The sequence below is a fragment of the Taudactylus pleione genome, unplaced genomic scaffold, assembly GCF_031769625.1.
Source record: "Taudactylus pleione unplaced genomic scaffold, aTauple2 ptg000100l, whole genome shotgun sequence".
Lineage (NCBI taxonomy): Eukaryota > Metazoa > Chordata > Amphibia > Anura > Myobatrachidae > Taudactylus > Taudactylus pleione.
In genome coordinates, this window is record NW_028284502.1 from 13,765,521 (window position 1) to 13,789,172 (window position 23,652).

The 23,652-nt window shown below is 39.0% G+C and overlaps 1 protein-coding gene and 1 pseudogene across 1 annotated transcript in view; one reads left to right on the forward strand and one right to left on the reverse strand.

The window, feature by feature from the left end:
* CCDC73 (coiled-coil domain containing 73) overlaps positions 1 to 23,652 on the reverse strand; it is a 150,477-nt gene that overhangs the window by 14,053 nt on the left and 112,772 nt on the right. The window contains exons 14-15 of the mRNA XM_088470438.1: positions 3,490 to 3,615; positions 314 to 506 (exon numbers count right to left, since the gene is read on the reverse strand). Coding sequence (XP_088326564.1) covers positions 314 to 506; positions 3,490 to 3,615 — 319 coding nt within the window. The remainder of the gene's footprint in view (positions 1 to 313; positions 507 to 3,489; positions 3,616 to 23,652) is intronic.
* On the forward strand, positions 18,676 to 18,790 carry LOC148526378 (5S ribosomal RNA; annotated as a pseudogene).

Here is a 23,652-nt window from a genome sequence, read left to right on the forward strand (position 1 = left end):
TCAACTTGAAAGCGCAAAAAGTTGTCAACTTGTTGACTAAAAAAAATCAACACCAACAAATTCTCCTAAATTTTAACTATCTTTGCTCAGCATTTAGTATTTGTAGCAGATGTCCAACTTTAGGGTAAATATTATTTACCTCCTCTTTCTCTATATTTATGTTGTTATTTTACTATATTTTCTGTATATACTTAAAGTCACTGCATTTGTATTAAGCGATGTACAGTATTTTAGTAAACATATATATTAAAAAAAAAATCACTCACTGGAAACATTTTGTAGATATGAGTATTTGACCATCAATCTCACTGACCTTTACAAACATATTCTAATTTGCCCTCATCCCTTTTCAGTATTTTGTTGCTTTTCACTGGTGAATTACAGCCCCCCAAGTTGGAGCTTGTTGTATTGTCTACAGGATCATTGTAAATTTTATTTGCAGGTGTGTCGTGTTCTGCAACACAATCCTTAATATACAGGTTAGTTGCATGTTCGCACTCTTGAACCTTTTAAAAACAAATATATATAGCATAGAATTAAGAATAATTAAATCATTTTAGTTACAGAAATGACACAATGTGATCTATTTCCTTATGTTTTGGTCAGTTATACAAGACATATAGGTCAGTAAAGGAAATGTCATTTGCACATTAAACTTGACCTGCACTCAGGTGTACCAATATTCCTAAATACATTTTTTTTTCACCACTGATATCAAGAACTGTGAATATGCAGATATAATGAATGCCTATTTACAAAGTAACAAAATACCAATACTGGAAGTAATATAATGGGCATATATTTTCCTTATTTTATCCTTATTTTTACTTAATTTTAACACACAAGTTTCTGCTGCTGAAGGGGTCTTTCTGCCTTGTGTTTAGCGCCATTCCCAGAAGATTGCAGGAGAGGATAATATGCAGAACTCAAAGTGGCAGGAAATTAAAATATTAATATAACTAAAACCTAGGAGAACAGAATTTCATTATTTCTTGACATGAGAATCAGTTTTATTTATTCCCCGTAAAATGAGAATTTATTAACGTGGTATTCAACACAGTCACAAAGCACCAGTCCCTCACCGTTTCCAACATAACATGAAAGAACATAAAGAATTGTCTATTGGCAAAGGTGTAGCTACCGTGGGTGCAGGGGGCGCGGTTGCTATGGGGCCCGCAGCACCTCCGGGGCCCGTCTCCCCCTGCACCCAGCTCACCTCAGCAGCATTACAGTGAGAGAAGTGGCCGCTGATCCATCCTGTGAACTGCTTATAGCTAGGTATACACTAGGTCGACTTGACGGCGGACTGGTCGTCATGCTGACCGAGTGGCGAATCAGGTAAGTACCGCTCGACATGTCATCCTAACGTCACAGCTGGGTAGGCATTTAAATTTGCCCGCTCTGCTGTCACGTCAGTCTCTGCAGCAAGTGTATGGGCATCCTGCGGACCACCCGTACACACGGCCAGATGCGCCGCTAAAACTGCAGATATATCCTCCATGGGCTGTGCTGCACAGCCAAAGCGTTATGTCTGTGAACTACATTGTTCACAGACAAATCACACACACCCCCACCGACGTGCTCTTGATATATATTGGCCGTTCGATTGAAAAGCCGATATATCGCCCAGTGTGTACCCAGCATTAGTCACAGGCCTGTGACTAGGAAGGTGTTTGCTGCAGGGATCGTCAGCACTGTGGGCCCCCTGTCAGATTTACCAGCAGCAACTCCATACTACTGTACCCCTTATGTACGATTTTGTGACTCCCCCTTCTTATATCTTCAGTCTCACATTTCTCTTACCGATAGCCAGGGAGAGAAGAGAGAAGATGGTGGTTTGTGGAACCAATATTGTAAGTGACGCATGTCACTTACATGCATCTGCATGAAATGTGAGCAAGACAGAGAGGTTGTCATATCAATGAGCAATGTTGTGAATGTATGGTTGACATAACAAAAGCACCAATAATCAGCCCACTATTGAAGTTAGAAAGGTCAAAGTGTATGAATCAGCTACATGCCTGCCTGTGACGTCAGTACAGTAGTAGCATAAATTCAAAAGAAGAAGGTGAAATTACTGAAATGACAGACGTTTCTGTTGTAGGGCCCCCATCCTAATGCTTTTAAAGAGGCATCTTTCTTTTGTTGTTCATTTATGCCCCATAGTAGTTCCCTTGTTCAATTTTTGTCTCATAGTAGTGCCCTAGTTCAATTTATGTTCCATAGTAGTGCCCTAGTTCAATTTAGGTCCCATAGTAGTGCCCTAATTCACAATATGCCACACTGTAGTGCTGCCAGTACACATTATACCACACAGTGGACCCAATTCTCATTATGCTATACATTGTTCCCAGTACATATTATTTCACATAGTAGTGCCTCCAGTTCATATTATGCCACATTGTAGTTCTCCTATTATCAATGGAACCTCCTGAACCCATTATAGCTACGCCCATGGGCCTAGGGTTTTTAGAGTAGCATTGCAAAACATTTAAAATCTCATTAACATGAGGATCTAAATTTTTTATCTATAGATGTACCACCATCTTTATTTGCATGTAAACATTAGCTCAATATATTAACATTACAAGAATCCATGCTATTCGTCCCCCAGCATTAGCTGTAACTAGACCAGGGTATGTGGTGGTGTTTGTTTACATTTGGGGGAGGGAGGCTCTATGTCAGGGATTCATTTATGGTTTTGAAACCTAACGCATATCTCAATGTAGTCAATAATTAGTACATACAATAACCAAGAAAAAGCGGAATTTTACAAACTGTATTTTATATGTACCTTCGCTGAAACTGAGGCCCGATAACTCTTACATCTGTCTGGATATGTATATTGCCCGGTTGGGATTTACTTGCTGCACCCAGGTGAATTAAGAATTCTTCAGGCATGGAGTCACAGTTGTCATGTGTGTACCCCTGCAGGCTCCCCAGGCTTACAGCTGGCTGTCTGGGACCATTGTCATTGAAATGCATGGACTGTGATTTGCTGTCCCTATAGGAGTTCTTAAGGACTGGGACTCTAAAGCTGGCCACACATCTAAAGATTATCTGTCCAACCAGCCAACTAGTTGATTGGTTGGAATGAAAATCTGGTAACGTATGGGAGTAACTGATGATCGGCGATTTGCTCCTAAATGCCAGAAAACAGATGAAAATGGTCGTCAGACAAGTTTGTTAAATGTTTGATCTAAACAATTTGTTCTAACAACAGTTTTTGTCCATTTTCTGGCGTTTGGGAGCAAATTGCTGATTGTCATTTGCTTTCATACCTTACCAGATTTTCATTCCAACCAATCAACTAATTGATTGGTTGGACAGATAATCTTTAGATGTGTGGCCAGCTTTAGGCTATAGCCAGCTGAACCTGTCTACGAAACTGTAATAGGAATTGTGGAATAAACATGTCCATCTGCCTCAAATTTACAGTTCAACAGGCCTACTTAAGTACTTGCGCCATGGATATATTAATGTTCTTACCTGTATCAGAGTTCGCGGTTCATTATCCAATAAATCACTGTTGCATTCCTGCAGATGTTTATAGGCTTCCTTTAAGGATAGTAATTCTTTTTTAATTGTATCATATTGAATGGCAAAAGTGTCTTCCTATAAGTACAGTAACAATGACAATACAGAATGTTTAGACTTGGATATTTCTATATTTTGATTTACATAAATGGAAAACAATGCCACACTGGATTTTTTTATTCTAGGAATAAATTCTTCAGTTATTTCTCCTGTTCCCATATCTCTAGTCAAACTTAGCTGCATTTATTAGTTGAAAGTAGCAGCAGTCTTGGTAGTTATATCAGTAGTAGTAGTAATAGTAGTAGCAGCAGTCATAGTAGTTATATCAGTAGTAGTACCAGCAGTCATATAAGTTATATCAGTAGTAGTGGTAATAGTAGTAGCAGCAGTCATATCAGTAGTAGTAGTAATAGTAGTAGCAGCAGTCATAGTAGTTATATCAGTAGTAGCAGCAGTCATAGTAGTTATATCAGTAGTAGTAGTAGCAGTCATAGTAGTTATATCAGTAGTAGTAGCAGCAGTCATATATGTTATATCAGTAGTAGTGGTAATAGTAGTAGCAGCAGTCATAGTAGTTATATCAGTAGTAGTAGCAGCAGTCATAGTAGTTGTAGTAGTAATAGCAGCAGTCATAGTAGTTATATCAGTAGTAGCAGCAATAGTAGTTATATCAGTAGTAGTAATAGTAGCAGCAGTCATAGTAGTTATATCAGTAGTAGTGGTAATAGTAGTAGCAGCAATAGTAGTTATATCAGTGGTAGCAGCAGTCATAGTAGTTATATCAGTAGTAGTAGTAGTTATATCAGTGGTAGCAGCAGTCATAGTAGTTATATCAGTAGTAGTAGTAGTAACAGCAGTCATAGGCCCTCATTCAGAGCCACTCGCTAGCGGCAGTACGCTCGTTCCGAGCGATGTTTGCACATCTGCGCATGCGTACGGTTTTTAGTACGCATGCGCGAACCAGTCAGTGCGGCCAAAAATCGTTTGTACGCTATATAGCGAGTGCCTGCTATTTTGAGTGACAGAATGAGGCGTATGTGGGTGGTAACAGGGGAAGGTGCTTGAAAACGGGGGAGTGGAATTCGAACGCAGGCGTGCTTAAAGGTCAAAACGGGCGTTTTAAGGGAGTGCATAATTAATACAGCAGCGTCATTGACCACGTCACTTGGTTTTTTATAACTCAGAACTGCTCGCAAAATAGCGGTTGAAAAAACCAACCACAAGAATAGCGAGCAGTTCATACGCTGTACGATGTACTCGATTAATCTAATAAATAGCGGACATGACGTATGGTGCGAGCGGCCAGGGGGCGTTTTTATCAAATAAACGAGCGTATGTTTTGCTCGCTCGTTCAGACTTAGAGGTGTGAACAGACTGCAATTTGCGAACGGATCATTTGAATAGCCACCCCTTGTTTTTGAACGAACGACCGCAAATAGCGAACGGCTCTGAATCAGACCCATAGTAGTTATATCAGGAGTAGTAGTAGTAGCAGTCATAGTAGTTATATCAGTAGTAGTAACAGCATTCATAGTAGTTATATCAGGAGTAGCAGTAGCAGCAGTCATAGTAGTAATATCAGTAGTAGTAGTAGTAGCAGCAGTCATAGTAGTTATATCAATAGCAGTAGCAGCAGTCATAGTAGTTATATCAGTAGTAGTAGCAGCAGTCATAGTAGTTATATCAGTAGTAGTAGCAGTAGTCATATATATATCAGTAGTAGTCATAGTAGTTATATCAGTAGTAGTAGTATCAGTAGCAGCAGCAGTCACAGTAGTTATATCAGGAGTAGTAGCAGCAGCAGTCACAGTAGTTATATCAGGAGTAGTAGCAGTCATAGTAGTTATATCAGGAGTAGTAGCAGCAGCAGTCATAGTAGTTATATCAGTAGTAGTAGTAGCAGTCATAGTAGTTATATCAGTAGTAGTAGTAGCAGTCATAGTAGTTATATCAGTAGCAGCAGCAGTCATAGTAGTTATATCAGTAGTAGTAGCAGCAGTCATAGTAGTTATATCAGGAGTAGTAATAGCAGCAGTCATAGTAGTTATACCAGTAGTAGTAGTAGCAGTCATAGTAGTTATATCAGTAGTAGTAGTAGTAGCAGTCATAGTAGTTATATCAGTAGCAGCAGCAGTCATAGTAGTTATATCAGTAGCAGTAGCAGCAGTCATAGTAGTTATATCAGTAGTAATAGCAGCAGTCATAGTAGTTATATCAGTAGTAGTAGCAGCAGCAGTCATAGTAGTTATATCTGTAGTAGTAGCAGCAGTCATAGTAGTTATATCAGTAGTAATAGCAGCAGTAATAGAAGTTATATCAGTAGTAATAGCAGCAATAGTAGTTATATCAGTAGTAGTAGTAGCAGTCATAGTAGTTATATCAGTAGTAGTAGTAGCAGCAATAGTAGTTATATCAGTAGTAGTAGTAGTAGTCATAGTAGTTATATCAGTAGTAGTAGCAGCAGTCATAGTAGTTATATCAGTAGTAATAGCAGCAGTCATAGTAGTTATATCAGGAGTAGTAGCAGCAGCAGTCATAGTAGTTATATCAGGAGTAGTAGCAGTCATAGTAGTTATATCAGGAGTAGTAGCAGCAGCAGTCACAGTAGTTATATCAGGAGTAGTAGCAGTCATAGTAGTTATATCAGGGGTAGTAGCAGCAGCAGTCATAGTAGTTATATCAGTAGTAGTAGTAGCAGTAGCAGCAGCAGTCACAGTAGTTATATCAGGAGTAGTAGCAGCAGCAGTCACAGTAGTTATATCAGGAGTAGTAGCAGTCATAGTAGTTATATCAGGAGTAGTAGCAGCAGCAGTCATAGTAGTTATATCAGTAGTAGTAGTAGTAACAGCAGTCATAGGCCCTCATTCAGAGCCACTCGCTAGCGGCAGTACGCTCGTTCCGAGCGATGTTTGCACATCTGCGCATGCGTACGGTTTTTAGTACGCATGCGCGAACCAGTCAGTGCGGCCGAAAATCGTTTGTACGCTATATAGCGAGTGCCTGCTATTTTGAGTGACAGAATGAGGCGTATGTGGGTGGTAACAGGGGAAGGTGCTTGAAAACGGGGGAGTGGAATTCGAACGCAGGCGTGCTTAAAGGTCAAAACGGGCGTTTTAAGGGAGTGCATAATTAATACAGCAGCGTCATTGACCACGTCACTTGGTTTTTTATAACTCAGAACTGCTCGCAAAATAGCGGTTGAAAAAACCAACCACAAGAATAGCGAGCAGTTCATACGCTGTACGATGTACTCGATTAATCTAATAAATAGCGGACATGACGTATGGTGCGAGCGGCCAGGGGGCATTTTTATCAAATAAACGAGCGTATGTTTTGCTCGCTCGTTCAGACTTAGAGGTGTGAACAGACTGCAATTTGCGAACGGATCATTTGAATAGCCACCCCTTGTTTTTGAACGAACGACCGCAAATAGCGAACGGCTCTGAATCAGACCCATAGTAGTTATATCAGGAGTAGTAGTAGTAGCAGTCATAGTAGTTATATCAGTAGTAGTAACAGCATTCATAGTAGTTATATCAGGAGTAGCAGTAGCAGCAGTCATAGTAGTAATATCAGTAGTAGTAGTAGTAGCAGCAGTCATAGTAGTTATATCAATAGCAGTAGCAGCCGTCATAGTAGTTATATCAGTAGCAGTAGCAGCAGTCATAGTAGTTATATCAGTAGTAGTAGCAGCAGTCATAGTAGTTATATCAGTAGTAGTAGCAGTAGTCATATATATATCAGTAGTAGTCATAGTAGTTATATCAGTAGTAGTAGTATCAGTAGCAGCAGCAGTCACAGTAGTTATATCAGGAGTAGTAGCAGCAGCAGTCACAGTAGTTATATCAGGAGTAGTAGCAGTCATAGTAGTTATATCAGTAGTAGTAGTAGTAGCAGCAGTCATAGTAGTTATATCAATAGCAGTAGCAGCAGTCATAGTAGTTATATCAGTAGTAGTAGCAGCAGTCATAGTAGTTATATCAGTAGTAGTAGCAGTAGTCATATATATATCAGTAGTAGTCATAGTAGTTATATCAGTAGTAGTAGTATCAGTAGCAGCAGCAGTCACAGTAGTTATATCAGGAGTAGTAGCAGCAGCAGTCACAGTAGTTATATCAGGAGTAGTAGCAGTCATAGTAGTTATATCAGGAGTAGTAGCAGCAGCAGTCATAGTAGTTATATCAGTAGTAGTAGTAGCAGTCATAGTAGTTATATCAGTAGTAGTAGTAGCAGTCATAGTAGTTATATCAGTAGCAGCAGCAGTCATAGTAGTTATATCAGTAGTAGTAGCAGCAGTCATAGTAGTTATATCAGGAGTAGTAATAGCAGCAGTCATAGTAGTTATACCAGTAGTAGTAGTAGCAGTCATAGTAGTTCTATCAGTAGTAGTAGTAGCAGTCATAGTAGTTATATCAGTAGCAGCAGCAGTCATAGTAGTTATATCAGTAGCAGTAGCAGCAGTCATAGTAGTTATATCAGTAGTAATAGCAGCAGTCATAGTAGTTATATCAGTAGTAGTAGCAGCAGCAGTCATAGTAGTTATATCAGTAGTAGTAGCAGCAGTCATAGTAGTTATATCAGTAGTAATAGCAGCAGTAATAGAAGTTATATCAGTAGTAATAGCAGCAATAGTAGTTATATCAGTAGTAGTAGTAGCAGTCATAGTAGTTATATCAGTAGTAGTAGTAGCAGCAATAGTAGTTATATCAGTAGTAGTAGTAGTAGTCATAGTAGTTATATCAGTAGTAGTAGCAGCAGTCATAGTAGTTATATCAGTAGTAATAGCAGCAGTCATAGTAGTTATATCAGGAGTAGTAGCAGCAGCAGTCATAGTAGTTATATCAGGAGTAGTAGCAGTCATAGTAGTTATATCAGGAGTAGTAGCAGCAGCAGTCACAGTAGTTATATCAGGAGTAGTAGCAGTCATAGTAGTTATATCAGGGGTAGTAGCAGCAGCAGTCATAGTAGTTATATCAGTAGTAGTAGTAGCAGTAGCAGCAGCAGTCACAGTAGTTATATCAGGAGTAGTAGCAGCAGCAGTCACAGTAGTTATATCAGGAGTAGTAGCAGTCATAGTAGTTATATCAGGAGTAGTAGCAGCAGCAGTCATAGTAGTTATATCAGTAGTAGTAGTAGCAGTCATAGTAGTTATATCAGTAGTAGTAGTAGCAGTCATAGTAGTTATATCAGTAGCAGCAGCAGTCATAGTAGTTATATCAGTAGTAGTAGCAGCAGTCATAGTAGTTATATCAGGAGTAGTAATAGCAGCAGTCATAGTAGTTATATCAGTAGTAGTAGTAGCAGTCATAGTAGTTATATCAGTAGTAGTAGTAGCAGTCATAGTAGTTATATCAGTAGCAGCAGCAGTCATAGTTATATCAGTAGTAGTAGCAGCAGTCATAGTAGTTATATCAGTAGTAATAGCAGCAGTCATAGTAGTTATATCAGTAGTAGTAGCAGCAGCAGTCATAGTAGTTATATCAGTAGTAGTAGCAGCAGTCATAGTAGTTATATCAGTAGTAATAGCAGCAGTAATAGAAGTTATATCAGTAGTAATAGCAGCAATAGTAGTTATATCAGTAGTAGTAGTAGCAGTCATAGTAGTTATATCAGTAGTAGTAGTAGCAGCAATAGTAGTTATATCAGTAGTAGTAGTAGTAGTAGTCATAGTAGTTATATCAGTAGTAGTAGCAGTAGTCATATATATATCAGTAGTAGTCATAGTAGTTATATCAGTAGTAGTAGTATCAGTAGCAGCAGCAGTCACAGTAGTTATATCAGGAGTAGTAGCAGCAGCAGTCATAGTAGTTATATCAGTAGTAGTAGTATCAGTAGCAGCAGCAGTCACAGTAGTTATATCAGTAGTAGTAGTAGTAGTAGCAGTCATAGTAGTTATATCAGTAGTAGTAGTATCAGTAGCAGCAGCAGTCACAGTAGTTATATCAGGAGTAGTAGCAGCAGCAGTCATAGTAGTTATATCAGGAGTAGTAGCAGCAGCAGTCATAGTAGTTATATCAGTAGTAGTAGTAGTAGCAGCAGTCATAGTAGTTATATCAGTAGCAGCAGCAGTCATAGTAGTTATATCAGTAGTAGTAGCAGCAGTCATAGTAGTTATATCAGGAGTAGTAATAGCAGTAGCATAGTAGTTATATCAGGAGTAGTAATAGCAGCAGTCATAGTAGTTATATCAGTAGTAGTAGTAGTAGTCATAGTAGTTATATCAGTAGTAGTAGCAGCAGTCATAGTAGTTATATCAGTAGTAGTAGCAGCAGTCATAGTAGTTATATCAGTAGTAATAGAAGTTATATCAGTAGTAATAGCAGCAATAGTAGTTATATCAGTAGTAGTAGTAGCAGTCATAGTAGTTATATCATTAGTAGTAGTAGCAGCAATAGTAGTTATATCAGTAGTAGTAGTAGCAGCAATAGTAGTTATATCAGTAGTAGTAGTAGTAGTAGTAGTCATAGTAGTTATATCAGTAGTAGTAGTAGTAGTAGTAGTCATAGTAATTATATCAGTAGTAGTAGCAGCAGTCATAGTAGTTATATCAGTAGTAGTAGCAGCAGTCATAGTAGTTATATCAGTAGTAATAGCAGCAGTAATAGAAGTTATATCAGTAGTAATAGCAGCAGTCATAGTAGTTATATCAGTAGCAGCAGTAATAGAAGTTATATCAGTAGTAATAGCAGCAATAGTAGTTATATCAGTATTAGTAGTAGCAGTCATAGTAGTTATATCAGTAGTAGTAGTAGCAGCAATAGTAGTTATATCAGTAGTAGTAGTAGTAGTCATAGTAGTTATATCAGTAGTAGTAGCAGTAGTCATATATATATCAGTAGTAGTCATAGAAGTTATATCAGTAGTAATAGCAGCAATAGTAGTTATATCAGTAGTAGTAGTAGCAGTCATAGTAGTTATATCAGTAGTAGTAGTAGCAGCAATAGTAGTTATATCAGTAGTAGTAGTAGTAGTAGTCATAGTAGTTATATCAGTAGTAGTAGCAGTAGTCATATATATATCAGTAGTAGTCATAGTAGTTATATCAGTAGTAGTAGTATCAGTAGCAGCAGCAGTCACAGTAGTTATATCAGGAGTAGTAGCAGCAGCAGTCATAGTAGTTATATCAGTAGTAGTAGTATCAGTAGCAGCAGCAGTCACAGTAGTTATATCAGTAGTAGTAGTAGTAGTAGCAGTCATAGTAGTTATATCAGTAGTAGTAGTATCAGTAGCAGCAGCAGTCATAGTAGTTATATCAGGAGTAGTAGCAGCAGCAGTCATAGTAGTTATATCAGTAGTAGTAGTAGTAGCAGCAGTCATAGTAGTTATATCAGTAGCAGCAGCAGTCATAGTAGTTATATCAGTAGTAGTAGCAGCAGTCATAGTAGTTATATCAGGAGTAGTAATAGCAGTAGCATAGTAGTTATATCAGGAGTAGTAATAGCAGCAGTCATAGTAGTTATATCAGTAGTAGTAGTAGTAGTCATAGTAGTTATATCAGTAGTAGTAGCAGCAGTCATAGTAGTTATATCAGTAGTAGTAGCAGCAGTCATAGTAGTTATATCAGTAGTAATAGAAGTTATATCAGTAGTAATAGCAGCAATAGTAGTTATATCAGTAGTAGTAGTAGCAGTCATAGTAGTTATATCATTAGTAGTAGTAGCAGCAATAGTAGTTATATCAGTAGTAGTAGTAGCAGCAATAGTAGTTATATCAGTAGTAGTAGTAGTAGTAGTAGTCATAGTAGTTATATCAGTAGTAGTAGTAGTAGTAGTAGTCATAGTAATTATATCAGTAGTAGTAGCAGCAGTCATAGTAGTTATATCAGTAGTAGTAGCAGCAGTCATAGTAGTTATATCAGTAGTAATAGCAGCAGTAATAGAAGTTATATCAGTAGTAATAGCAGCAGTCATAGTAGTTATATCAGTAGTAGCAGTCATAGTAGTTATATCAGTAGTAGTAGTAGCAGCAGCAGTCATAGTAGTTATATCAGTAGTAGTAGCAGCAGTCATAGTAGTTATATCAGTAGTAGTAGTAGTAGTCATAGTAGTTATATCAGTAGCAGCAGCAGTCATAGTAGTTATATCAGTAGCAGTAGCAGCAGTCATAGTAGTTATATCAGTAGTAATAGCAGCAGTCATAGTAGTTATATCAGTAGTAGTAGCAGCAGCAGTCATAGTAGTTATATCAGTAGTAGTAGCAGCAGTCATAGTAGTTATATCAGTAGTAATAGCAGCAGTAATAGAAGTTATATCAGTAGTAATAGCAGCAATAGTAGTTATATCAGTAGTAGTAGTAGCAGTCATAGTAGTTATATCAGTAGTAGTAGTAGCAGCAATAGTAGTTATATCAGTAGTAGTAGTAGTAGTCATAGTAGTTATATCAGTAGTAGTAGCAGCAGTCATAGTAGTTATATCAGTAGTAATAGCAGCAGTCATAGTAGTTATATCAGGAGTAGTAGCAGCAGCAGTCATAGTAGTTATATCAGGAGTAGTAGCAGTCATAGTAGTTATATCAGGAGTAGTAGCAGCAGCAGTCACAGTAGTTATATCAGGAGTAGTAGCAGTCATAGTAGTTATATCAGGGGTAGTAGCAGCAGCAGTCATAGTAGTTATATCAGTAGTAGTAGTAGCAGTAGCAGTCACAGTAGTTATATCAGGAGTAGTAGCAGCAGCAGTCACAGTAGTTATATCAGGAGTAGTAGCAGTCATAGTAGTTATATCAGGAGTAGTAGCAGCAGCAGTCATAGTAGTTATATCAGTAGTAGTAGTAGCAGTCATAGTAGTTATATCAGTAGTAGTAGTAGCAGTCATAGTAGTTATATCAGTAGCAGCAGCAGTCATAGTAGTTATATCAGTAGTAGTAGCAGCAGTCATAGTAGTTATATCAGGAGTAGTAATAGCAGCAGTCATAGTAGTTATATCAGTAGTAGTAGTAGCAGTCATAGTAGTTATATCAGTAGTAGTAGTAGCAGTCATAGTAGTTATATCAGTAGCAGCAGCAGTCATAGTAGTTATATCAGTAGTAGTAGCAGCAGTCATAGTAGTTATATCAGTAGTAATAGCAGCAGTCATAGTAGTTATATCAGTAGTAGTAGCAGCAGCAGTCATAGTAGTTATATCAGTAGTAGTAGCAGCAGTCATAGTAGTTATATCAGTAGTAATAGCAGCAGTAATAGAAGTTATATCAGTAGTAATAGCAGCAATAGTAGTTATATCAGTAGTAGTAGTAGCAGTCATAGTAGTTATATCAGTAGTAGTAGTAGCAGCAATAGTAGTTATATCAGTAGTAGTAGTAGTAGTCATAGTAGTTATATCAGTAGTAGTAGCAGTAGTCATATATATATCAGTAGTAGTCATAGTAGTTATATCAGTAGTAGTAGTATCAGTAGCAGCAGCAGTCACAGTAGTTATATCAGGAGTAGTAGCAGCAGCAGTCATAGTAGTTATATCAGTAGTAGTAGTATCAGTAGCAGCAGCAGTCACAGTAGTTATATCAGTAGTAGTAGTAGTAGTAGCAGTCATAGTAGTTATATCAGTAGTAGTAGTATCAGTAGCAGCAGCAGTCACAGTAGTTATATCAGGAGTAGTAGCAGCAGCAGTCATAGTAGTTATATCAGTAGTAGTAGTAGTAGCAGCAGTCATAGTAGTTATATCAGGAGTAGTAGCAGCAGCAGTCATAGTAGTTATATCAGTAGTAGTAGTAGTAGCAGCAGTCATAGTAGTTATATCAGTAGCAGCAGCAGTCATAGTAGTTATATCAGTAGTAGTAGCAGCAGTCATAGTAGTTATATCAGGAGTAGTAATAGCAGTAGCATAGTAGTTATATCAGGAGTAGTAATAGCAGCAGTCATAGTAGTTATATCAGTAGTAGTAGTAGTAGTCATAGTAGTTATATCAGTAGTAGTAGCAGCAGTCATAGTAGTTATATCAGTAGTAATAGAAGTTATATCAGTAGTAATAGCAGCAATAGTAGTTATATCAGTAGTAGTAGTAGCAGTCATAGTAGTTATATCATTAGTAGTAGTAGCAGCAATAGTAGTTATATCAGTAGTAGTAGTAGCAGCAATAGTAGTTATATCAGTAGTAGTAGTAGTAGTCATAGTAGTTATATCAGTAGTAGTAGTAGTAGTCATAGTAATTATATCAGTAGTAGTAGCAGCAGTCATAGTAGTTATATCAGTAGTAGTAGCAGCAGTCATAGTAGTTATATCAGTAGTAATAGCAGCAGTAATAGAAGTTATATCAGTAGTAATAGCAGCAGTCATAGTAGTTATATCAGTAGCAGCAGTAATAGAAGTTATATCAGTAGTAATAGCAGCAATCGTAGTTATATCAGTAGTAGTAGTAGCAGTCATAGTAGTTATATCAGTAGTAGTAGTAGCAGCAATAGTAGTTATATCAGTAGTAGTAGTAGTAGTCATAGTAGTTATATCAGTAGTAGTAGCAGTAGTCATATATATATCAGTAGTAGTCATAGTAGTTATATCAGTAGTAGTAGTATCAGTAGCAGCAGCAGTCACAGTAGTTATATCAGGAGTAGTAGCAGCAGCAGTCATAGTAGTTATATCAGTAGTAGTAGTATCAGTAGCAGCAGTAGTCACAGTAGTTATATCAGTAGTAGTAGTAGTAGTAGCAGTCATAGTAGTTATATCAGTAGTAGTAGTATCAGTAGCAGCAGCAGTCACAGTAGTTATATCAGGAGTAGTAGCAGCAGCAGTCATAGTAGTTATATCAGGAGTAGTAGCAGCAGCAGTCATAGTAGTTATATCAGTAGTAGTAGTAGTAGTAACAGCAGTCATAGTAGTTATATCAGTAGCAGCAGCAGTCATAGTAGTTATATCAGTAGTAGTAGCAGCAGTCATAGTAGTTATATCAGGAGTAGTAATAGCAGTAGCATAGTAGTTATATCAGGAGTAGTAATAGCAGCAGTCATAGTAGTTATATCAGTAGTAGTAGTCATAGTAGTTATATCAGTAGTAGTAGCAGTCATAGTAGTTATATCAGTAGTAGTAGCAGCAGTCATAGTAGTTATATCAGTAGTAATAGCAGCAGGAATAGAAGTTATATCAGTAGTAATAGCAGCAATAGTAGTTATATCAGTAGTAGTAGTAGCAGTCATAGTAGTTATATCATTAGTAGTAGTAGCAGCAATAGTAGTTATATCAGTAGTAGTAGTAGCAGCAATAGTAGTTATATCAGTAGTAGTAGTAGTAGTCATAGTAGTTTTATCAGTAGTAGTAGTAGTAGTCATAGTAATTATATCAGTAGTAGTAGCAGCAGTCATAGTAGTTATATCAGTAGTAGTAGCAGCAGTCATAGTAGTTATATCAGTAGTAATAGCAGCAGTAATAGAAGTTATATCAGTAGTAATAGCAGCAGTCATAGTAGTTATATCAGTAGTAGCAGTCATAGTAGTTATATCAGTAGTAGTAGTAGCAGCAGCAGTCATAGTAGTTATATCAGTAGTAGTAGCAGCAGTCATAGTAGTTATATCAGTAGTAGTAGTAGCAGTCATAGTAGTTATATCAGTAGTAATAGCAGCAGTAATAGAAGTTATATCAGTAGTAGTAGCAGCAGTCATAGTAGTTATATCAGTAGTAGCAGCAGCAGTTATAGTAGTTATATCAGTAGTAGTAGCAGCAGTCATAGTAGTTGTAGTAGTAATAGCAGCAGTCATAGTAGTTATATCAGTAGTAGTAGTAATAGTAGAAGCAGCAGTCATAGTAGTTATATCAGTAGTAGTAGTAGCAGCAGCAGTTATAGTAGTTATATCAGTAGTAGTAGCAGCAGCATTCGTAAAAAATATTGTGACACTAAGTCTAAAACGCAGTGTATTTGTAAAAAATATTGCGACACTGTTAGTGGAGAACGCAGGGTATTCGTAAAAAATATTGACACACTGTAAGTGGAAAACGCAGTGTATTCGTAAAAAATATTGTCACATTGTTAGTGGAAACGCAGTGTATTCGTAAAAAATATTGTGACACTAAGTGGAAACGCAGTGTATTAATAAATATTGTCACACTGTTAGTGGAAACACAGTGTATTCGTAAAAAAATATTGTGACACTATTAGTGGAAAACGCAGTGTATTCGTAAAAAATATTGTCACACTAAGTGGAAAACCCACTGTATTCATAAAAACTATTGTCACACTAAGTGTAAACGCAGTGTATTCGTAAAACATATTGTGACACTAAGTGGAAATGCAGTGTATTCTTAAAAAATATTGTGACACTGTCAGTGGAGAACGCAGTGTATTCATAAAAAATATTATCACACTGTAAATGGTAGTGCAGTGTGTTATTCTTTTCCACTGTAAGTGGAAACTTCACAATTTTACAATTTAATAACACAGTCAGCAATAAAAAAATTCAGCTTTTCACTTCTTTCCTCTATCATGAATAAATGATTAGTCTACACGCCGACTACAAGGCCACAACAAAGTGATAAATAACATGCATAATATATTAAACATAATGACATCAGAAACGCCTCAGCTGAGAATCACATAAATATATTTTTAAAAGGTGAAAATAGAGGATATGGTTTAAAAAATGGAATAAAGCAGCTAAAACTGCGTTCTCTGATTACAGTGTCCCTACTCCCTACACATGGCCCCTCTACCTGAATTTCAGCGAGTCAGAGGGGCAACTCCATGCAACCGTATTCCAGAGTGCAGCTGCACCTCCTGTAGCCCAGGTCAGAAGATGTGTAGGAGGTTTGGTGATATTGACTAAAATGGCGCTCACATCCTCTAAAGTGGACAATGAATTCCCAATCTAACAGGGAGAACAGCTGTAATTTATACATAACACAGAATGGGATGATGATATAGGCTTGGGTGATGGTATAATCTGGGGTGATGTATACATCATCCTCTTCACACAATATTAATTTGTCCCCGCTGGAATCCACCATTACAGGTGTCTCTGTAATTTTTGCACGTAATTGACAGTAAAAGTCTTTCTCGTAGAATTTGTAGTTAATTTTGATGGACATCATCTTTTCCACATTTTGGGGACATAGTCTCATAGGCCGATCACTGACAAGGTTCCCGGCTGTGCTGAAAACTTTCACTGGAGGGTGGGCAGCTCAAGTAAAGCAAAGCCAGTTTTTGCAAGGGCCTCCAACTTACCTTTTTTTCCTGCCAGTAGTCAAACAGTAGTCAAAAATGCTTTTTTAAATAGTCCTCAATCATTCTTAGAATGGTGACCGTATCAGATGGAGTCACGGTAGAACTGTCATTAATTGTAGGCAATTCTGACCTGACCAGATGTCAAAACTTGGTTGTGTTGACTCAACTGCATCACCAGTGGGTGTTTTGAAAGTTTAGTTTTTTCTCAGCAGATGCACTTGCTAGAGAAGCTGAAGGAGAAGCCATCGCTGCATCATGTGCCACTTCAGCTGATAATTTGCTTATCAACAACTTTTTACATCTCTTCAGATCTGTGTCCGTTGGGAAGAAGAAATAACGTCTTCATCCCTTCTGGGATGAAAATCCACTCCCAGCAGCAGGCATCGTGCTCAAGGATTCTCAAGAAAGACACAATGTAAGACTTAAACCTTAAATCTGAAAATCTTGCATTTGCTTTGTTCCGCTTGTCCATCTGTGCTGGTTAAGTGGACAGTGGGTACAATGGCAGTTTGAAGGCCACTAACTATGTTTTTATAATATCCCTGTACAGGTTGGGAAAAAGTTTCAAATGGAATCTCTGCAAAGGATTATTTAACAGTCAATTGTTTTGGAAACCACTCTTCCTGGTCCCCTTCTGGGATGAAAATCCACTCCTAGCAGCAGAAGCAGGCGCAGGATTCTCAAGAAAGACACACGTAAGACCTTAAATCTGAAATCTTGCATTTGCTCTGTTCCGCTTGTCCATCTGTGCTGGTTAAGTGGACAGTGGGTACAACAGTAGTTTGGAGGCCATTAACTATTTTTTAATGTCCCTGTACAGGTTGGGAAATACTTTTCAACTGGAATCTTTGCAACAGTCAATTGTTTTGGAAAGCACTACTAAAAGTCTTCCTGGTCCCCTTCTGGGATGAAAATCCACTCCCAGCAGCAGCAGGCATGGCACTCAAGGATTCTTCTGGGGCAAGGACTGATGTGAATGAGTAAAATATTTTTTGTAAATGCCTCCCCTCCTCTTCTCCCTCATAAATTTAGTTCGGAATCAAAAAATGAAATTAAATTTACTACCAATCAACCCTTCCTGTCCCTGCCTTCAACTACATACATACTCCAACTCCCTCAGGCCTCTTGAGTAATAAAAACATTTGTTTCTTGATGTGCCATGTTGGAAGTTGAACTGCCACGTGTTTGTGCCGTCCACTGCTGCCGCTTAGCTTAGTCAGCCAGCTTGCTTGGTGCAAATTTTGGTCCTAAACTGGATGAAAACAATATTGTGAGCTGTGAGGTGGTCAAAATTGACTGGAAACGAGTGGAAATAAATGTTATTGAGATTAATAATACTGTAGGAACAAAAACAGGCTCAAATTATGTGATTTTTAGCTGTTTTTATGATTTTTTTTTTTAAAACATACAGATCCAAAACCAAAAAAAACAAAAACACAATGGCGGTTTTGGTGAAACCAATCCAGATCCAAAACAAGAAGAGATACAGATCCAAAACCAAAACACAGGAGTCTGTGCACATCTCTACTAATAAACTTCTTTCCTTTTAGTACAGTTTTATTAAAATACATAAAATCACATTTAATCACATTTAAAACTTATTCTCACATATACATAGATATCTTGACCATTGTGGGACAATGGTCAACGTGGCGTTAGCATGAGTGTATACAACATCTACTGCTATACCACCATGTTAAAGCCCCAAATACTTTTATTTTGGAAACTTAACATGGGTGGGCCTGGCTAGTACTCGGTATGGGAGACCTCCTGCGAATACCGGATACAGTAGGTGTGATTACACATATGCGGAGGAATTATCTGGAGAATATCCAATGTATGAACGGAAAGTTTGGAAAAATATTATGGATCAAATGAATTGCCAGGAACATCCTAACCTTTTAAACTTTAAATGGACTCGGACATTTTACCTCATGAAAATCATCTACAAAAATAAAAAAAGATGGACAAGAAGGATGGCGGTGGTATGATGGTAATTGACATCTACTGTCACACCACTCTGGTTGCGCCCAAACTCGTCTGATCTTGGAAGCTAAGCAAAGCTGGGCCCAGTTAGTACTTGGGAGACCTCCAGCGAATACCGGGTGCAGTAGATGTTAATACCTTCAAAGAAGGAAGTACTGTCCAGAATCTATTATCTGAAGTTGACATGCCCCCCAGAAACCATGTACTGAAGAATGAATTATAATAAAGGATATTTTATGTCTCATTTAACTTTCATCAGAGTTTCATGTATCAATCCACTAACGGACTAAAATCTTTCTACATTAAGGAATCTGAACTTTATGGACAATGGATATAGGGAAGTCGCTTAATTATAGTATGAACTAGACAATAAGACATTTTAAAGAATTTATCTCAGGATAGATATAACCTTATTTACTGGTTAATCAATTAATTTTATATATGCTGATGTATATTTCCTGACCTTTAGTGCTCCTAAACATTGAGCGATGACCTAACTGTAAAGGTTACTAAAAATACCAATTAAGATCATTGCTGTACTAATGTTTTTATTATCCTCAGATAAGATGCGGTGCGCAAGTGCAATCGGGTCACCAGCGAGAGCCGTACAGTCACCTCTCGTGTGTGCTAACTGAGGATCCCGGAAATGGACTAAGGGCGGAAGTGAAGAAGTCCGGACAGGAGGAATCGCGGCCGAACAAGAGAGATGCTAACAGCCGCAGAGAGGCCGTCCACAGCAATGACATCCGGAATCCACAGCAGACGCGTCATACAAAGACAGAAGTGACGCTAGAAGTCCCGGCGGAAAGGGCCAATAGACTAGCCATGTGAGGGCGGAAATGCCAGCAAGAATATAGACCTGTTTTGGACGCTATTTTTTTAATTTTCAACTTGTGTTGATGGTGGTTTTATTCATATATGTGGGCTAATGTATTTGCTATTAGACTAGCCAGGGTTTGAGTCCCAATTCACACTATGAAGGGGGCGGGAACCGGAAATTGAGGCTAATTGCTCCCTTGGCATTCCTTAGCAGTAGGGTATAAAAGGACAGGCCCCATAACCAAACACTACTCCCTTGATGAAGTCTTGAAAGGACGAAATGCGTTGGTACTTGTTTTTGCCTGCCACATGGACAATTATTCTCTACCTCAGATAAGCTGCTCTACCTATGTTTTCTTTTGATGGTGTTTTATTTCTATGTTTTTAATATGTTATTGGTGTTTTAACTCTATACTGAAATATTAATTTTTTTATGTGTTAAATTATCTATTGCTTTGCACGTATTTCAACCAATTTTACACATTTTATAATCCTTTTTTCATGATATAAGTGATTTAATATTCACACTATATGAGTGATTTAACATTTATACATACCTAATATTACACTATACATTATTGCACGTTTATTGTGATTTCAGCACCTGCACTTTACTGCATAGCACTTTTTTACATTGTATATATTGTATTTGTTTTCTTTGTTTAACTTATCATCAAAAGGTAGTATTTATTATTGACTAACTAGCCAGTTGCTCTAAGATTAAATTAATCTACAAACATTTACATTGTTAGTAATATACCATTACTGATCATTTATCGATAAGAGCTGACGCCCGCATTCTGGGCTTAGGTGCAGTGTACTTATATACCATACAAAGATATTGGGGTATGCACTTAGGCATACTGTTCATTGGCGCTTATTCCACTTATTTTTCATATATATATATATATATATACACATATACTCGTATATATACATGCAGGCACACTTTCTCTTGCACACTATTGTTCCATATGTAAGCCAATTCTTGTCATCTAATTCCCCAGGTGCTCACTAATTGATATGCTTGGATGAGGTTCTGTCTTTTTAAGCCAATGAGCTAGCAGACATATGGCCTGATTCTGACCCGCTCGTGAGCGCTCGCAAGCGGGTCGATGGTGCCCAAGTGCGCATGACGGAGGCGCCTCTGTCGTGCGCATACGTGAGACCCGAATAACGACGGCCAAGCCGTCGTTAAGGGTCTCGCACCAAAGGGGGAGTGCTGTCGATGGTGATTGACAGCACGCCCCCTTTGGTGGGCGCGCCAGGGGCATGGCTGCCCAGACGGAGGCGTTCCCATGGGAACGCCTACCGTCTGGGTCCGGCCCCACTGACATCACTAGTGATGTCAGTGGGAGTGCTTTTGGCTCTGATAGAGCCAAAAGCACTCCTGGGCTTGCGGCAGCGAGACCCTACCGCAGGGTCTCGTCGCAAGCCTGATGGTTGCGATGGTCTTGACCATCGCGACCATCATTTTGGCCGCTCGCTATAGCCGTGGGTGGTTACCCACAGCTATGCGAGCGGCCAGGAGGCCGCTCCAAAAAGGAGCAGGGACAGCCCTGATTCAGAGCGAGCGCTCTGTCAGAGCGTCCGGCTCTGAATCGGGGCCATAGCCCATTAGAAAAACATAGGCCCTCATTCAGAGCCGTTCGCTATTTGCGGTCGTTCGTTTAAAAACAAGGGGTGGCTATTCAAATGATCCGTACGCACATTGCAGTCTGTTCACACCTCTAAGTCTGAACGAACGAGCAAAACATACGCTCGTTTATTTGTTAAAAACGCCCCCTGGCCGCACGCACCATACGTCATGTCCGCTATTTATTAGATTAATCGAGTACATCGACCAGCGTATGAACTGCTCGCTATTCTTGTGGTTGGTGTTTGCTACCACAAATTTGCGAGCAGTTCTGGCTCTAAAATAACCCAGTGACGTGGTCATTGACGCTGCTGTTTTAAATATACACACCCATAAAACGCCCGTTTTGACCTTTAAGCACGCCTGCGTTCGGATCTCCACTCCCCATTTTCAAGCACCTTCCCCTGTTACCACCCACATACGCCTCATTCTGTCACTCAAAATAGCAGGCACTTGCTATATAGCGTACAAACGATTTTCGGCCGCACTGACTGGTTCGCGCATGCGTACTAAAAAGCGTACGCATGCGCAGATGTGCAAACATCGCTCGGAACGAGCGTACTGCCGCTAACGAGCGGCTCTGAATGAGGGCCATAGTTTGTTTATAAAATCTGTGTGATACTGATGGCAAATGATGCAGAGCAATTCTCATGTTTTTGTGAGTCAGTGTAGGGACTGGCCAGAAGGAGGGACTTTGACGCAGTTGGCTGGATTAACAAATTAATGCAATATTTTAGATCCAACTTTCACTGAATTTAAATGGAATACAGTTTGGAGTGTAATTAGGTGAGTGCAGAGCATGTATGATTAGAAAGATATATATATATATATATATATATATATATACATACACACGCTTGTAAAAAAAATTCAATGACAACACTTACAAATATAGGTGCAGGCTTCCCCTTCCTTAACAGAGTGTAAAACATTTTCTGTGTAAAACGAGTGTTCGCTGCTGTGTAAAGTGGCTTTACAGGGCCTGATTCAGGGATGGATGCAATTTTTCCACTGAGCATGTGCTGCGATGGTCTTGTGACAGTGGTCGCAGAAAGGATTTATTCGCAAAGTGATTGACAGTCAGGGAACGTTTGTGGGTGGTAACAGGGGGGTCGGGGTGGCAACCAAAAAGCAGGAGTGTTGTGACCGTTTTGGGGGCGTGTAATAGCCTGCGCCTGCGATTCCATACTCGGTTAGGGATCTGGCGTCTCAGTTCCGTCAACCATTCTGCGCAACCATATTTTTCCTGTCTCCTCCTTATCGCGTCACACCCTATTCCTCCCCTTCTTCCCTTTTTATTGCGGTTTCTGCACTTTTTTTTTTGTTTAACAATTTTTTATTATAAAAGGGATGTACAAATACAAATACAAAGCATCGTGCTGTACAAGAAAGTAGAAATAAAAGGACACAGATCAGAATCAGTATCTTGCAAAAACGTCACAAGCTATCAAAACATACAGTATTAGAAATAGCCACTTCTCGGATTTCAAAGAAACCAAAGTACAGCACAGATAAACAAAAGTACAGTACATAATTGCATTTAAGAAAATAATAAACAAATAACAATAAAAATAACAAATTAAAAGAACACAAACATAAACGAACGGGACCTGCACTTTTCTTATGGCATTATCTGTCTCCTACTTTCTCCCCTCCATCTTTTCTCCTCCTCCTCCTCCTCTCTATCCTGCATATCCTTTTCTTGCTGTGGCTGCTCAGGGTAGTGAGCAAGGTAGTGAGCGTGCACACCAGGGTAGTGAGCGTGCACACCAGGCTGCTAGCTGATACCAACATTGCCATTTATTTCCCCTTTGTCTGCATCCCCCCTTCCAATGTCTGCCCCCCTTTTCTCATATCTGTGTCTCTCTCCTCCTGCTTTTTCCCATATCTGGATCTCCCCATTCCCCCTGTCACGACCCTGTCTAGTTGTCACCTTTTTGCCTTGGGACTTACCCCTGTCAGCTTCCCCATGGAGCTGTGTGTGTAATTTGCCTGGAGGATTTGCTCTGATTATTGCACCTGGCCTCTCCTGTGTCTGTGAGCACTGCTAGCCCTGATTGGAATCACAGGTGTGGTTCTGATTCTCAGAGCTGCAGAGATGAATACTCCCTCTGCATGTTGTGCCTTCCACCACTCACAATGCTACTACCAGACCACCTGTCCGTATCCACCAATTGCTGCCAGACCCATGGTATATAAATCCTCTCCTGATAGCATTCTGGGCCTGAACATCTCGTCTTCCCGTGGTGTATGGTTCATGCATTCAAGTCTGTCCCTGAAACCTGCTACAGCAATCCCTGGAGCTTCCAGAAAACCTGTTACAGCCAAACCTGGCAATCCAGTAAGCCTGCTGACAGCAACCTCTGCTGCATCCCGAAAACCTGCTACAGTAATACCTGGCATCCAGACGTCCTGTTACAGCAATACCTGGCCTGTGCTCTGCTGCTAATCCTACTCATGGTTGGTCCCTGGCACTCTGTAAACCTGCATCGTGTTACCCTGCCTTACTTCCTGCTGTGGATCAACTCCTGCCCCTGT